Genomic DNA, 17,829 nt, shown 5'->3' with positions numbered 1-17,829 from the left:
ATAAGTCCCTGAAGAGGAGGCTGAGGCTCAGCATCCACAGCGTTGGTTTAGTGCTGAGGGGCACGGGCAGACGCCTCGGAGAACGCTCAGCAGAATGGTGGGTTCAAAAAGCGAGTTTCCCGTAGAAAAACGCTGCTCACGTTCACTTCCTGTTGGGCTGCCAGTGTCAGACCTGATGTATAAAGCCAACCCAAAACAGGATGCTGGCTTTTAGGGTTGATTGATCTTTGAAATGCAAATGTTTTCTCAGTGGTTACTTTGTCCCCCCTTTTTTTTCAGTTGAGAATCGAGTTGCTTGAGTGTGAACAGGAAGGGTTGACACCCCGTTTTCAGGAGGGCAAAAGCCCAATATAGTAACAGCTGCTGGTTAGAGGTGTGAATTGTGGGAAATGACATGGGTAACAGCAGCCAAGGCCAGGCAGAGAGGTGGACAGAACAACCTCAGATACTGGCACTGACAGGTGAGCTCTCCTAAAACTCTCAACAAATGTCTTAACAAAGCACAGAATTGCAATCTGTCTAGCAGGAACCCACAGCTCCCTCCACCCTTTGCTCACCCACCACCCTGACAAACATACCTTCCCAGATTTGGCAGCTAGGCAGACACACCCGAATGAGATAACTGCACGGACACAAATGCCACAGACAAAGTTTCAGATGCCCTCCAAAGCTCTTTTAACTAACTGGTTTTTGAATAAAGCACAGCTCTGTCATCTGCATCTGATGTGTCTACATCTCCTTTCTGTGACTCACTCTGAGCACCCTGTGGACATTCCATCCTCTGCAGCCAAAATCCAAGAGGCCAGCAAGTGCTGCCCACAGTGTTTCTGAGCACGGCAGAACCCCTTACGCCACCTGTTTTGCAGGAATGTTTTTTTGAGGAATGCCAGGATGAAGGAGTTCCCTGCCCCTCTCCCCCACATGCTGCCTGTAGCAGGAGTGCCAGTCATTTCTTCTGAAGCGAACTTGCTGTGTTGGCCTCACGTGTCTTGAAAAGAATCAGACAGGAAGCTGCAAAATCCAGGGGGCCACAATTGCAGCATTTTCTCAGTCAAATGAAATTTCCCCCTGGAGCCTGTTTTAATGGCATTAGTGATGACTATACTTTTTTTCCTCCGGAGCAGAACAGATGTGGAACTTTTTTTTGGATGTAAGAACAAGTTAGTCTCATAGACACTGCTACATCCCAGGTCTGTAAGCAGAGATATACAGAGGGATGCAAAGAGTCATACTCGAAGATACCTCAAATACTTGCATGTACACATCATGTAAAACACCCATTTTCTCAGTATAACTTCCCTTATTAAGGTTTGTTATGATGTTCTTGCAGTTAAAGCATGTGGGGGTTTTTTTCAGATTTTCTAGTGGTTTTCAGTCCAGAAACAAGAAAGAGGAGAACAAATCCACACCTCATGTCTTCCTGTCTGGAGAAAAACATACACTATATTTCTGTGCATTCACCCCTTGCTCCTTCAGGAAGGAAGATTTAGCATTAAAAAGTGTCAAAATTACTGACAAAATGGCAAAAGTACCCTGAGTACTGTGTACCATGCCCAGAGCAATGGCATTTGGGAATCTAGCTGATAGAAAAGGTTTGTTTTGTGGCAAGATACTTGGAGGCAGAAATAGATGGAGTGAAGAATTGTGGTGGGGCAGCTGCAACTGCTTTTGGTTTATTAGTATGGGCGAAGTGATACTGCCTCTGCCTAGCAGTTTCCTTTTCTGTACACCTAAGCAAACAGTTTCCTCTGCACAGTAGAACCCCTGAAAGCAGAAAAAAAAATACTGAAACAGACCCTGAGCAGCAGGAAACAATCATGGGAGATGTGACTTTGACGGTGTGTTACACGGCAGATACCTTGAAAACACCACTTGTGATCCATGTCCAGTGAAATCCTTGAGCTTGAAATCCTCCTTCTGTCCCCACAGCAGGCAAAGCATGGGCAGTGGAGAGTCCTGCTCTCCCTGACTCACCCTACTTCTCAGTTCAGTTTCTATTCCCTCTCCTAATGTGCCATTGTCAGGACTTGAAGAAATCAATAGCATTTCCAAACAAGTAGTAGTTTCATTTTCATATTTCTATTTTATTTTATCTACAGTAGCAGCATCTTCTGGTTGCTTACAGCAGAGGGGTTTCATCTAATCTAGTATTTCAACAACAGAAGATTAATTAGTTCTCTTGCCCAATCTCCAGATTGCAGCAACTCAGCCTATCATTCTTTTGGCTACGAACAGAGTGACTATTGTATATTGTATATTGAATCTGGGAGATAATGAGATCATGATTTAAATCTGCAAATTCCAGAGGAGTCCCACAGCATGCAGGACAGCAACAGTTAACTACGCTGGAAGAACAACCATCAGTAACAGTGAGCTGGGATATCATGATGCTCACATTTAAATCCTTGCTGGAGTGTTCTCAGCCACAGCCAGCAGGGACTTGTGAAACACTGCAAAGGAGAAGTATGCATCCCTTCCAGAAAATATGTTTTAACTCTCTTCTGCCCCCAAGGTATCGTGCCAAAATGACGATACGACATTGTGTCACTTTGCAGCTGCACTCAAGGCAGGGAAGCCAGCAGAAGACAAAGGGAGCGTTTCCAAATTCCTCTGCACCACCCCGCTCTCAAGAGGTGGGGACTGAAATTCTTTGAGAAGGAGCATATGCAAACAGTTGCTAAAAGAGATGTCCGGTTTACAACACCGTGATCAGAATGGAAAGGGAAACTGCAGCAAAACATTCCGGAGGCTTGTTTTTCCCCATCTCAGTTTTTCTACCACCACGGAAACTTCTCGCTTCCAGTGCACAAATCTGTCCATCCCTGCGAAGGGAGAGGTGAACAACCTGCAGTTTCTGATCTGGTGGTGTGACACAAATTCAGGGTGGAAAGAGCTGGTCCTGTTTTACAGCTGGACAGTGACAACCTTACATGGAGACCCTCTGCTGGAGCCCACAATTACGCCGTTTTCTCTCTGGGGGTTCACCCAGGAGATCGCCTGACCTTCCTGAGAGTCCCAGCCGCGCACCAGGACAACGCCTTAAATTCTGTTCAAGCCCACTAATCACCCTCGCTCTCCTCCTCAGTGAAATTACTGAAAACAAGGAAGAGAAAGGAAAGCTGTAGTTAGAAGAAAAGGGAATCTCTCCTCACAAATAAACAAGCAAGAGACCCTGCAGATTTGGACAGGGAAGTGGGGACAGCAAAGAGATCGGAGCAGAGATACCAGAGCAGGAGCTGCAAGCAGTGGAGAGAAACTGAGAAAAAAAGGGGGGGTGGGAGGGGAAGATAAGGTGATAGAAAATAGGAAGGGGGAGAGAGGAAAGCGGAGAGGAAATGCACATGCGGTGTCCCGAAGTTTGGGCGCGGAGGCAGAGCTTGTTGCTTGTTGTCTCACGAGCCCAACACTCCGGGAAGGACAGTATCTGTTTAGATTTGTGTCTAAATTTAAACCCTGATTGCCTTGCCTCCCCCTCCTCTCCCCTCCCTCCCTCCCTTCCTCTCACCCACCCGCCCTTCTTCCTTGTTCGTAGTGCAGGGCCACTCGCCGGGCTCTGTCAGCTCAGGCTGAGCAGGAGCTGGGATCTTCCACCCCTCCACGGCGGCACCGTTCTGCTCTGGCTCGGCTGAAGTTTTCCCACAGATAACAGGGAAAGAAAGGGGTGGGGAAGAAAGATTGCCCCGAGGACACCTCTCTCTTGCAGGATATGGAGGTAAAGAAAACTTTATTTCCACTAGCTTGTGACTGGCTCCGCGATCTGCTTTAGCTCCACCTTGCAAAGCAGTTTCTCCCTGAAGGCAGCTTCAAATATCCCTTTGCTGGGGTTCAGATAAAGGTCTCCTTCCCCCCACCCCAACCCCTGTCCTGCACCTCAGACTCTTTCGCAGGTTTTAGTCCAGATTTGAAAAGCAGGGGGATGGTTTGGGAAGAAATTACCTTTGTGAAAGGGGAATGAGGAACAGCTGCCTTTTACTTATTAGTCTCCGAGGTGTGATTAGAGCGCTAGATTTTGAGAAGTATCATTCTGAAAGGAGGTTTTAAGGAGTCATTAAAAATGGGGGCATAACAGAACAAACCTTCCAGGACTGACAGGCTCCTTGGGGTCGGTTCCTTCCCAACCCGTGCAGCAGCAGTTGTCATTCGCACCCTCAGCTGTGTGTAGCCCCTGTCCCACGTGGATTGGCAGGTCTCACTTTGGTTATCAATAGAGCACTTTGGGTCAGGGAAGGGGACCCGAGAACCTGTGCTTGAGCGAGGTAGATGAGTAGCACACCCCCAGAGGGTTTTCTGTCCCTTTTTCTCTGTGCCCTGTTATTCATGGGAGTTGGATCTCACATCTCAGGGTGGGCACAGAGCTAGTGGACAGGAGTCTGGCTTGCATGGTGTCTATGTTCAAGCATTCTCCTGTGTAACACCCTCTTGGGCAAGGCAGTTCATCTCCTTCTGCCTCCTGTCCCGTTCATTCAAAATGGGAATGGTGGTGCTTGCTTTGGTCATGTCAGGCTGGATTTGCAAGCTTTTCAAACAGTTTTTTAAAGTGGCAAGGGAAAAAAATATTTTTAGGAGGGGCACAGGAAATAGAAAGGTGATTACAACATTGGCAAAACCTCAAATTATGAAAGAGGACATTTGGTATTTCTCTCTGCTAAACAGAGACCTTACTAAACACTTTATATTATCTTCCCAGATAAGCCTTTTTTCTGCGTGGATGCAGCCCCAGCACCAGGGGACACGCAACAGAGCCAGGGAGCAGTGTGCTTGAAGCACCACTTCAATTGTTCTTTGAAGATTTCCAGTGCATAACTCAGCTGGGCAGTTGTGACTACACGCAGGTGCTAACATCACCATCCTTGTTATCTGTGCTGACCTGCCCCACAGGCAAGGGTTAAAGATTTGGCCTGTTCAGGCATGTTCGTTACAAAAAATGTCTGAAGTATCTAAATAGATTTTGGGGTGGAGAAGGATCAAGCAGTGGTGAAACCGACTCAGCACAGACTACTTAGGTGCCATGAGAAATGTTTGGCTTCGCAAGGGTTTTCAGGTTTGACAGAGTCTGGTTCAGTCACTGCTAACACTTGTTTTATTCTTTTTCACTGTAGTGTCCTGTGATGCTTCAGAAGGGAGGGGGAGTTGAGCTCCTAATTTGTTATAACTTAGGGTTGAAGGAGGTATTTTTGCATGTTGAGGACACTCTCCCTCACCTCCTCTCCTCTCCACACACACAGGACTGCACCCCTCGAGTATTTTCTGTTGTCTGTGTTGGAGTAGAAAGGAACACACCTGCCATTTCCTTTTTGGAGACACATGTGACACATACGGAAGGTCTGGTGGCCAGGAAGCTTCTCTGAAATATCTGACCTAAGATTTCCCTGCTCTTGATTCTGTCCCTTTTCCTCTATTTCCAGCCTTTTCCCTGTGTTTCCTGGGTTTTTTTGGTCATTTGTAGATTGCTGAATCCATTCTTAATTTTAAAACATCTCAATTTCCAAGATATTTTATTAGTAGTGCGCTTGGTCCTGCCGCAAGCCTCCAAAGAGGTGTTTAATATCCCAAAGGTAAGAAGATATTAGACCAAAACAGAGCCAAGAGCAAGAACTTGAGTTCCCACCAGCTGATTCTCTGCTCTGTTTGTTCCTGAGGGCTTTTCACAGGCTATGGACACAGAGGCTCACCACAGCCTTTTGCTTTAAAACTAGATTTAATGATCCTGTGCAGCAGGAACGAGAGGAGTCCTGTCATTTCCCTGTTTGCTTCATCAGTGGCAGGCAGAGCTGCTCCGTGCTTTCCTGCTGGCATGGCTGGCAGGCTCTTTGCTCTAATGGGACACATGAGGATTACCAGCATCAGGAGGAAAAGGGCAGAGGGCTGACCTAGCCAGCTGATTTCCATCATGTCTCTGGCAGGAAGACCCTAGTTCTGAAAAACCCACAGAAGCAAGATAGTTGGGATCTCTTTCTTAAGAGTGGTTTTAGTGTGGGTTTGCTGCTCCTTAAGGACTAGTACCTGTGGTCTTAGCCTTTCTGCTGTCAGGAATGTGCCACATTCAAAGCAGCAACTGGAACTATTTAAGATCTTAAAAGAGGGAGAAAAAGGCAGCAAAACCCCATCCTTGCGGTTCATGTAATTTTGTGAGTGTCTTGATCTTCAGTGTTTTGTTTTGTTGTTTGGGGTTTTTTTTTGCAAAGGCCCATCTTCTTGATGCAAAATAGATTTGAGACTCAGTTTTCTTTCCAGTCTATGGCAAATGAAAAGAACTTGAAACCATGAAGTTTATACCACAGATTGTTAACATGAGTTCGTATCAAAAGTGGGTAAAACTGCACTGATGGAAGCTAAGCCACTTGTAAAAAAAACAGCCACTAAACATTCTTTGCACTCATGGTACAAAAAGGATCAGAAATTTTTGTGTTGGTCTCTTAGTTTACATCCTTAGATTTGGTCCAAGCTGTCTTAATTCCCATGGCTTGCAGGTTCCCAAACCTTCCTGCAGATGTTGTGAGTTAAGGCATCCGCTGAAAGTGCTTGTGGCTTTCTGCAGCCCGTGTTCCACAGCAGTCATGGCATTCTTCTTCCCAGTCTCTCTGTAGGGGCTTGGGAGCATAGAGACACTTGAACTTTACTTGCACAGCAAAGGGAAGCAATCCAAATCTGAATTTCACTTGAGTGGCTCCCCATGGTGTGATGGGTTCCCTAAACTGCAGAGGTCCAGAAACCAGGTGTATTTTGGGAAGGCTCTCCTCTCCTTTGTGCCTACCAACAGATGTCATTTAATTCTGTGACACCTCCGTTGCCATGTCTCTTTTCTGCAACTACACCTGCTAGATCATCTTTTTTCCTGTTGGTGCACTGACTCAGCAGAGGGAGGGAAAGCTTTTCCAGGGCTGAGGGCAGTTCTTTGCTCTTCACCCTTCTGGGCAACTCCTGAGCATGGCTCCAGCCGCAGGGCTGTGCTGTCACTACACCACAGTGTCCTCACCTCGGACATCTGGGGAGCGATGGAGTCATTGCTTTTTTCAGCAAAACGGCCCTTCCTGTGTCAGGTGGGGATACCACAAAGTGGCCAAAGTACAGGGCAGCCTGCTTTCAAAACAGGCACTCACCCTGTCCTTAGGAAAATTGCACTGAGGAAACCTGACCTGTCCCCCAAGGGGACCGAATTGGATGCAGGAATGGATACTGTGCAGATGAGGTGGCTGAGATCTGTGACCATCCTGGTACTCAGAGCATCAGGACAGGAGGTGAGCTGAGCTGAGAGAGGTCTCTGCCCACCCTTGCAGCTGTGGAGCTGAGATTAAGAACAGGCATTATGCCACGGTTAGCTCTGCCAGGAAGCAATATCCCTTTCTCAGGAAGCTCTGATGATTGGCTTTCGTTCTAAAAGTTTAAATGTCCCTTTTCCACTCTTCTTTTTTTCTTTTTGCTTAACAGAACAGTTTAACCTCAAATAGACTTGTTTTCAGTGTTTCCTCCCAAACCCATTGAAATGACACGTTCACACAGTGTGTCTATGTAGTTAAAGGGGAGAGTATTTAAATGTACTGGGAGAGGTACTGTATGACACCATTTTACTCCTCAGGTCTGGGCAGATTTGGGACCTGCTTGACAGTAAATAGCATGTCTGCAGCAAGGAGTCCTGGAAAGGATCAGGTTTGCCAGACTTCCACATGCCAGTGACTGGAGGCCTCCCTCTTGAAGGACAGAAAACATCAAAACCAAACCCCATGGGCTGTGCTGCAGCCCTTTGTTCCACCTAGCAGAGACCCTGGATTAAATGGAATTAAGGCTTTTTTTGTGTCACCAGAGAGGGAGAATTCTTCTGAACCTCTCCTCACTCCCCAGTTTGGTTGTCTGAGTGTCCCAAGCCATGTGATAGCATTTTGGAAACGCCTTCTGTGCTGTGCTCCGCAGTCTAATTGGCGGCATGCTTTGCAGTTGAGCAGCATATCATGCATACCTTTTCATGCATTCCCAGGAGCTGCTTATCTGAAGAACAGGGGGAAAACATCAGCACTGCTTTATCAATAGATGCTGCTTGGAAACTTGCTGGCTTTTATCATGGAAATGAACCAGCCCACACAAACTGCGGTTGGTTTTCCATTCTGTTTCCACTTTGGTCCGTTTACAGAGGTGTTTTAGAGAGGTGGATGCTCTTTTTCCTAAAACACCACCTCCACAGCCTGAATTTGGGATCTGAGGTGGCAGCTGAAGCCAGCAGCAAGGAAACCTGTTTGGAGGACCTTGTCTTGGTGCCATGCAGACAGGGATATATATGCCTTTAGCAGTTTGCAGGACAAGCAGGCATAAGATTAATCTGGTCTAGGGACAGCAGAGCTGCTGTGTAAGGAGAAGTTGTTACTACACATTCACTGCAGAGTTGCTTCACACCTGGTTGTTTGCAGAGACCCAGGGCACTTCATTCCTACAGAGTCTCACCTAGGCATGGATTTAAGTCACATTTCAACCAGGTCACAATGTATCCAGCTATGCAGTCTCATGCCAGAAATGCTTTTACATCAAATCTGAGTCATATCTTTGTATCTTATCACCAGTATCTGGGTCTGGGTAATGTACTGGTAAGGATGAGCCTTATCTGCCCCATTAGTGCCAAATGAAGTTTTCAGTCTTTGGAAAGACAAAAAAGTCGCTGGACCAAATTCTTGTCAGATAAAGCACATCACTTGCTAAAGGCGTTTCTGGAAGTCTTCTCCATGAGAAGACCCAGACCTCACTTGCCAGATTGACAGCAGATTTAGATGCATGGCTTTTTCTTCATTATTCATCACCAGATTTTAAAAGAGCTCAAAGCCCATAGAACAGGCAGGAACGTTGTAAACTGGTGTTGTTGCATATGCAAATACACCTGTTTACCCTTTCAAACGAGATGCACACAGGGTTTTGGTCAGTGTGGATGACTGGTGGCTAATCTGCAAAAGATACTGATTTACTGCCAGCTTCAACAAAGCCACTGTTCATCTCAGGCTTCTCAAACACGCCTAGAATTAACGTGTGTGGTTTGGAAAGCCTGGATATCTGAAGGGTGCAGACCAGTGACTTCTTATGCACAGAAAGGCACAAAAATGCAAAGGAGAGGGAATTCTGGCTCAGAAGATTGGACTTTAACGAGTCAGTGTGGCTTTGCAGTGAGACTGAGGACAGTAGTCTAAAACTGCTAGTGCGGAGGAAACAGAATTAGTGCACTGGAAAAGCTGTATGCCTGGGAATACCGGGATGCAATTAAAGGAAAGATTTATATCTCACCAAGTAGCAGGAGAGATTTCTAACAGTGAGGTCTGGCAAGGTTTGGAGTAGCGTAGTGGAAACCAAATGTAGTAGAAATCTTTTTCCCGTGAATGATTCAAAAATAGGCTGGACTGTGCATTAGAAGGATAAGAAGCGAGCTTCAGTAGTATTCAGGTTAGTGGTATTGAGAGAGCCACCAGAGGGGCAGCACCATGCTGTTCTGCAGTTCTTCCACGTGTGGGCTGCTAGAAGCAGCTCGTGGCTATTCAGCAGCAGGCCCCAGAAGTGTTTATGATTCCTCCCTGCTGCAGTACCTTGTTCAAGCCTGGCAAACTTCTGCCTGTGGGAAGCTCAGGTCAGAATAAGTTGGCATCATATCTGTAAGAGTCTGGGAATGGTTATTTTACTACCTGGGTAAAACACAAAACCGATTCTGTTTTTATTATTTCTTCCTGGTTTTAGAATGGGTTTCTTTATCCTTTAAAACTGTGTACTGCAACAGCAATCATGGCTTCCTCAAGTCAGTCATCTTGAAATACCTTTCTGCTGAGTGCCATGTTCCCCTGATGTAAGTTCAGATGACACATGCCCTGTTTTCATAGACACACACTTGAGTTGGTGTGCCGGGCTTCCCAGGAATTTCACCCCTTGGGCTTTGCAGTGAGGGCATGTTTAACTTGTGAAACGTGCACAGTCTAATTTGGCTTCCCATTTAGTCTTTATGAAGTGCATGGAGTTGTCAACACTGTCCCTCCATGAGAACCCAGGGTTTCCATGCTCAGTTTGAAGGTGTTCATTCCCAGTTTAGAGGCAGAGGGGCTCTCCATGGTCCTCTAGACAGCAGGTGCCTGTGAAGAGGACAGAGTGGAAAAAAGAGACTGATTGCTGAGTACACTGGTTACTCCTACAAAAAGGAAACAACCATAGCACTTTGTCTTTCATCTCCCAGCTCAATGCAAAGTTGTCTTTTCCAATCCCATCGGGACTTCAATCTCATATAATACATCATCCTGTCTCAGTCAACTAACAGACTCAAAAATCACTGGATCATTCTAGTGATTCCAGAGATCAAAAGTTTAGTTTAATTTTTTCTTCTCAACACCTGTGAGTTCAGGGCCATGCTGGCCACAGCTTCCTAGTGCTGATTCACTCACTGAGCAAGTGTTGTGCAGGCACGGAGCCCACACTTCCTGGAAACCTGGTTCCGGTGGCCCAGCTTTAACCTGGGCAAACTGTGCCTGAGGTTGAAGGAACTTTAGTCCCTCTTCTTGCAGAGAAAGAACAGGTAAACGAGTTCCAATCAGCCAGCAGGTAAAAGAAATAGAGCACTGAAGTAGGGGTGGAGTGTTTCAAAGCTCTTACAAGTGCTGGGTTTCTCCGTTGCAGCGTTTTGGGTGAATTTTATGCATCGTTTTACTCCAAAACAGATCATTTTCTTCTTCTGGTCACTGAAAAATAATTTATGTCAAAGGCCAAGCTGCAGCTCAGGAGTTGCTTGTGTGCATTTTCCTTAGGGTGTGTAGAGGAGTTGTTTACCTATGGAAAAGACTACATTTCTAATGCATCGTTATGGCTGATCCAGACTGGGCTGAAAATTCAGGCATTTTCAAATGTAACAGCAAATTACAGCTGCCTGGGTACATTTTCCCAGTGTTTGGCCCAATTTTCAGGAGTCTCACAGACTGGAGACTCTGGATGAAGCCAAAGGGTGGGCATCTGCTGGGAAAGCAGCTTTGCAGACCCAGATCCTCAGTGCTACTGGGGCCAGTGAGCCCTCCAGGGTCCAACCAGCAAGACCTCTCTGTGTGTATAGCTCAGCATTCACACCTCAAGCTGGCTGCTAGCAGAGTGCTTGCTATCACTTTCCTCCACTCCATATCTGTGTACCTTTTTAGACTAAATTCCTGTCTTAGATAAATATGAACCTCCTTCTCTGACCTGCCTGCATCCAGTGTAGACCTAATTTAATAGCAATGTGTTACAAAGATAGCACAGTTCTAACTGATGAGTCCTGGAAGCCGCTGCAGTTGGAAGCTCTGTGTAGGCTCATTTACCCTTCTGATTTTCTGTTCCCAGCATGATAAATTAAGAGGAGTAGAATCCATTTGCTGCTACAACCAGCCTGTCTCAAATTGAGTTTAAATGGGGAGGTACCACGGTCTATTTACAGTATTTATCAGAAGTATTTTGAACTGTCCCTGCTTCTTGCATTCTCTGTGCACCTTCTCTGACAGTTCAGTGACTTCAGTTTCTAATTTCATGTTCTGAATAGCTTCAGATTAGATAATTTATGCGTTCTGTATATGCACTTGCTTAAAGTTCATCCTCTTTAACCACTCCATTAGGCCAAGAGTGATCCCTTCCTTGTCCCACCTGAAGCATCTTGAGTCTGAGCCTCCTTGTGTTGAAATTCATCTTTTTTTTCAGACTCTGCTAAAAGCAGGGCTTTTTCCTGACCCCGTGTGAGGCAAGCAAGGGAGAAGATCCATTAGGTTGAGACCTTTCCTGCTACAGGGGCTGTTCCATTTGCTCAGCCCGTTTCTTTCAGAGCAGCTGCCCAAGGGTCTCCCTGTCTGCAGGTGAGAGCAGGGTGTAGCCTCCCATCGTGTGTGCAGCTACAAGTCGCTTAAAGGAACACTGTGGTTGAGATGGGATAAAATAATGATTTATTTCAAGGCACAACAGAAAACTTCTCATCTCAGAGGTCTGTATCATATTATAACCATGGTTTATGCATTTCATTCCCCACTGAAGTAGTAGTACGCATGCAAGTCCAGCCTTCCTGGCCATCTCTCTACTCTATGTCTTAGTCTAGAATTCCTTGCTCACGTGAGATTGGAGCACTTGCCCCACAGACTGCACTATTTCCTGTCTTCTGTGGGCAGCCTGGGAGGTTTTGCTGGCTGTTCCTCCATTAGGTCACCCCTTACCCTTCTAGAGCAGCAAGATCTCCCCAGAACAAGGCCTGGAAGTGCACACAGAGAGGCACCGATTAATTTGGGGGAACTTGACAAGCTGTGTACAGTTCCCAGACCATTAAGAAAAACAGATGTCTGGGAGGGAAACGCAGGGAAGCTGAGAATGATCCTGAGGGAAGCCCTGGCCAGGAGCAGAGCTCTGTACAAGCAGCTGGTGGAGGCAGCTCACCAGAAAAGCAGCTATGTCTTGTGGTGGCCACCACTGCTCTTCATCAGAGCTGCCACCCCACTCCTCCAGCCATGGAGCCTTTGGAAGTCTCGAGGACACATCCCAGAGCCTGCCTGGACAAGCTGCTGAAGACACATGGGAAGCAATGCTCTCCAGACCAGCCAGACCAACATCTTGCTAACAGCTGTTGTCAGCTGTGGATCAGGACATCAGCATCACCCTGCCAGGGTACAGATCAGCCCTTGGCTCCGACGGAGCAATTCCGCATTGGGAGTGTCTGTGGATTCTTAAAACAACACAACCTCATCAGCTTATTTATTCAATGGATAATTTCTGAGAAATAATCCATCCCCCCCTGCCTGTCATGCATATTATCTGCATTTTAGATATCTGCTATAGCTCATGTCTGGTTGTATCACCAAGCTTTCAGGCAGTATTTATTGCTAGGGGGCTCCCATCAGATGGAGAGAAGGAGTTCATGACAGGACTGTATATCCATATCCTCCTGCCTGACATACCAGAAAATCCAGATGTCTTCCTGGACTAAGCTGAAAGTAGATGTTCATCTAATTTAATTTTGGAGAAATGAAAAGTAGTGCTGCTTGAAGGAGAGTGGGGATCTTCAATGATTTAAGAAAATGGTGCGTTAGCTCTCAGCTGGCACTGAAGTCCTGCTGCCAGGTTGATCACAGAATCTTCTAGGTTGGAAAAGACCTCTAAGATCATCAAGTCCAACCATTAACCCAGCCCTGCCAAGCCCACCACTAAAACATATCCCTAAGTGCTGCATATATGTGTCCTTTGGGATGGTGGCTCCATCACTTCCCTGTGAACCTGTTCAGTGCTTGAACAACCCTTTCAGTGAAGAAATTTTTCCTAATATCCTATCTGAGCCTCTCCTGGGGCAACTTGAGGACATTTCCTCTTGTTACATTCCCACTGGCCTTCTTCAGTGTGGCTTTTTTTAAGAGAGGGGCCAAGGGCTGTATTTGACAGGGCATTTCAGAGCAAGGGACTTTATTTTCAGCATCACAATCTGAATTTTCATAACCTCAGATCATAGGAATGCTCAGTGTATCTGCTGCAGGGTTCTGGCTTACTGATAGCACTCACATTTAAGCAGCACAACCTATTTCCCCCAAAAGACATAGTGATATGGTAAACTTGATGGAAAAATACCTCAGGTGTGTCCCTGGTGTTCACTTGGAGCAAGGGAACAGCTCTGCAAAATCAACACTGTTCTTTTAAGGCCAAATGAGAAAAAAAACCCACCTCTTTTTTTTGAAACTGTTTGTTCCAGATAAATACAGCCAGTCTTTTAAAAACAAATACATTAACTTGAAGGAAATAGCAAGACACTGAGTTTCCAGGACTTCATAAAGGAAAAAGGCATATTAGCCCAGTCTTCTAGTGTAGTCAAACTTAGTAATTGTAGAGATCTGTGTTAAACTACTGGGTTTTTGTGTCTCAGTCTTAAGGGTACTGATGGCTGAGCTCAGGTTTGCAGTGGACAGGGTACTGCTGAGTTGAAGTTAGATGGTTTGAAATCCATTTTCACCTAGAGTAGCCACATGGTAAACTACCAGCTTTTCAATCTTTCTGTATTTCTTTTTGATTTCTTAAAGCTGTATCATCTTAAATACCTCAGACTCTGAAAAGAGACAACAATGCACCCCAAAGACTTGAAGGGACTACCCTGCGTGGTATGTCTGGGCTTAAAACCCAGTATGGGTGAGTTTTTGAAGCTGTGTTGCCTCAGGTGGCCATAGAACTCCCGTTGCATGGAGCCTGTCAGGGGAAAGAGGCTGCCATGCTGCCTGTGTGGGCACAACCTCTCTGCTTTTCCCTCTTTTTCCACTTGTGTGACTGGGTGTGACTGCATCTAGCCACATACCAGCTTTATCCACAGTCCTCTTCCTGCTGCCTGAGATGATTTCCATGTTGGCTGCTCGGCCTGTCTGCGAGCAGCTGTGCTGGGCTTGTGTGAGGCAGTTGCAGACGCAGGGCGCTTCTACAGGAAAGGCGGAGGCCGTTTCTCCTTGAATTGGTTGGACTCCTTAATGAAGCTTGGATGTTTTCCCTGCTCTCCTGGACACCCTGGTCACCTTGTCTGTAGGCAGCTGGCCTAGCTGGCGTTGTAGATTTTTGCCTCTCCACTTAGCCCTCCTGTGTTTTTCCTCGTCTCTGTCTGCATGCAGATGTTGTTATGTATCTTATAAACCAAATAATCCTGATGATCATGATCTCTTTTAACTGTATGTCACACAGCCTCTCCTCCTCAGGTCTCACTGGTACTTGACAGCCTTTTCTTTCACCTTCCTACCTCTCATCCCAACCTCCTGTCTTCTCCCTGCAGTAGGTGTCACCTTGTACTTGAGAAAGGTCTTTGAGTACCTTTTGACTCTTTCCTCTTGAGCATTCTGGCTTCTGGCACCAAATCTCATTTTAGTTGTTGGACTAAAATTCTTTCCTGGATTTTTGATTAGTTGAGGGCAATTGTAGTGTCCTAGATCAACTACAGGACTAATGCAGAATGGAAGGACTGCTATCCATGTCTTGCAGCCACTGCCTGACTCTGTAGGTTCCTCCAGATCACTGGGCACCTGCCTGCTCCGCATCAAAATTTAACCAGTGCCTGGGATGCTGCTTCTGCACAGGCCTGGATTTGCCCTGCTTGACCTGTCCTTGGGCCGCTATTACATTCCCCCCAGTCCCACATCCTCATCTCTTCCCACTACTCCTTTCCCCATTAGAATACTCTGAGCATGGTGAACACAAGCAAACACGATCAGGCATCTCACAAAAGCACTTATTGCAGAAAGGAAACGGTGACACCCATGTTTTGCTGGAGGTTTCTGTGGTCACCTCAGTCAGGGATTCCCAAACCAATGTGCACACACAGAGCAATTTATTTAAATGATTGATTTTAAATGGTTTGCTATCCCTGCACAGAGAGTCATGGCCGAACAGCCAGGTGCCTTATCCTGCTCAGGGCACAGCAGAGCCAAGAGCTGCCTGTGTCTGTGTAGGGTACAGGCTGAGGTTTCACACATGCTGCCCCTGCACAGGCACCCTGCCCGGCAGGGACCAGGTGCTGCAGTTCGCTGCCTCTTTTGGTAATGGTGGTGCTTGATCAAACCACTCTTGGCAGCCTTTGCCAGATGCAATAAGACACTTGCTCAGGAAGCAGGCAGCCTGGGCTCCATTCTGTTCTCACAGAGTGTGGGCTTCAAACTCTTTGGTCTGCCCAGGAAGGGATGGGTTTTAATCCAGGGTTTAGGGCAAGCACGTGCCAGCCTGCCTGTTAAAGCCATGCCAACACGCAGCAAAGAATTCAAGGTTTGCTGGGGCAGAGGAGATCTCAGACACCTGCCTGGTCACCTGAGTGCCCTCCTGACAGATAAACCCCTGGCTTCCCCTCAGGACCAGTTCTGTGGGGTCTGCAGCAGTAGCTATACAGGCATTAAAGTGCGCAAGCCCATACGTTGCCCTCTCAGCAGATGCTCTTAACAGTGAAGGTTTGAGGTAATGCTGCTGAGATTAATCAGCCCATGCAGTGCTGGGAACATGTAGGCACCACGCAGTTGCCAGATACTCTCATTACAGAAATGGAGACTCAAGGTCTCACTTGTGCCTTTCAGGGAGACTCAAGGTCTCACTTGTGCCTTTCACAGTGACACTTGCTGCTTTTGCTAATCTTGCCCGACAGAGCTGGGCAAGCACAGGCCAGGCACTCCTGAGAGCTACGTACCATGGCACAAGGGAAAGAACAACTTGCTTAGAATAAAGATTATCTCATTTTATTTTCATTGTAGCCACTCTCTGACACAGAAGGTAGATAGTTCATTCACCACATCAAATTTCCCGATGTCTACAGATGTTTCCTATAATTCTGTTGTGAAGGACACAGCTCCTCTCCTGCGTGTCTGGCACTGGCTACTCTACTCTGCCTGTCTCCTGCCTGGCATTGCCACAGCATCTCACTCCAGCCACCACCCTGTGGTCTCTACAGTCCGGCACAATTGGGCCCTAAATAAAATTAAGCTTGGGTACCTCAAACCAGTAAAGGATGGAAAGCCATCAGGAGTTTCCCTTCTACTGTTAGTAGGCAAGTCATGTAGTACATGACCCATTTATTTACAGTGGACGTGCTCAACACAGTGCTTCTTCCTTTGAGAAACATTTGTCCCTTTACTAGTTTTGGGCTACTTATCTCCCACCTCTACCCGATTCCCAAATCTTGCTTTGGTGAGCCTTTAAATTCGGCAGATCCGACCCTCTGTAGTTTTGAAGTTACTGTGAGGGAGAGATTTTCTTGCAGTGTTCTGGATGAAAGCTGCTGAGCTGGAATATCCTCACATTACCCTTTGGGCAGTGCTTGACCCCGAGTGCCAAGATGGCAGCAGTTCACAAGGGAACTCTCAGAATGAGAAAATCAAGACCAGATCACTGCAAGTCTTGAGAAAAATGTTGCCCTAAAGCAAACCCTTTCCAAACACAGGGAAATGTTACATATTTTTACATATTTTATGTAAAGTGGGATTTTTCTGCCCTTTCTCTTAAAAACAAACAATTCCTTGTAGTCCACATTCCTCGTACTATTCTGCTCTGGGTTATAGTCAGAGCTCCTTCCTCATTATCACCCTCATTATAGCTGTGCAATAGCCTTGCAGCTGAGGTCAGGCACACACTCATCCTATATTCATTTATCTGTGGTGGGATAAGCGTTGACCTGGGTGCCACTCTGAGAAGGAATGTCATACTTCTGAGTTGTTCTTGTGGCTAACTTATTCAATAGACTCCAAGAGACAGGCCAGCAGTGATTTTACCCTCAGGCAAGAATCTTGCTCTCCACTGAAAATGTTTCAGAAAGGAAGAGTTTAAGAGGAGACCTGATGTGTTTTCCTGCCACTTCCATTTCAGGAGTTTAAGTTGAATCTGTGTTAGGGCTGCTGTGAGAGGTCCTGTTTTCAGAGGGAACAGAGGAGAGCTGCTAGGGATGTCTGGGTTCTAACAACACTGACTGCCTTGAAGGCAGCACGCATAAGCAGGACTGCTTACGTCCTCCTGACTGTCTCCAAAACTTCCATGTCCAATATTTCTTTACTTTTTTGACATTTCTCAATTAAGGAACATTCCCTTGTCTTAAGGAAACCACAGTCTGCAGCTATGTAGGGACACGTACAGAAGAGATGTGTGGCTGGGTCAAAGGGGTCTAGAACCCGTCTTTGGGGCCAGGAGCTCAGGCTGGTCCCAAACCTAATCGGAGATCCTGTTGTCTTTGCAGAGTATTCAGAAATCCGGAGCCCATACTCCAGGATTCACAATATAATTCACAGATTGCTTTCCCTGAAGGTGCAAGATTGAATCTGTTGCGTGTGACATCAACCAGATGAGGAGGCTTCCTCTGCACTGGCTGAGGCTTCACCACCTAGAAGCAGC

General features: G+C 46.5%; 1 protein-coding gene across 4 annotated transcripts in view; it reads left to right on the top strand.

Moving 5' to 3' along the window:
* Nucleotides 1-17,829, top strand: part of RCSD1 (RCSD domain containing 1) — a 36,975-nt gene that overhangs the window by 3,625 nt on the left and 15,521 nt on the right. For 2 of the 4 annotated variants that reach the window (XM_017731455.1, XM_008631522.2), the window contains exon 1: nt 3,339-3,712. The exons of the other annotated variants lie outside the window; for them this stretch is intronic. In XM_017731455.1, the coding sequence (XP_017586944.1) occupies nt 3,707-3,712 (6 nt within the window). In that variant the 5' untranslated portion in view covers nt 3,339-3,706. Of the gene's footprint in view, nt 1-3,338; nt 3,713-17,829 lie in introns of those variants that run through there. 4 annotated transcript variants of the gene reach the window in all.

Source organism: Corvus brachyrhynchos, unplaced genomic scaffold (genome assembly GCF_000691975.1).
Source record: "Corvus brachyrhynchos isolate BGI_N302 unplaced genomic scaffold, ASM69197v1 scaffold152, whole genome shotgun sequence".
Lineage (NCBI taxonomy): Eukaryota > Metazoa > Chordata > Aves > Passeriformes > Corvidae > Corvus > Corvus brachyrhynchos.
Note: the sequence above shows the minus strand (reverse complement) of the source record. Positions and strands in the feature narration are given on the sequence as shown.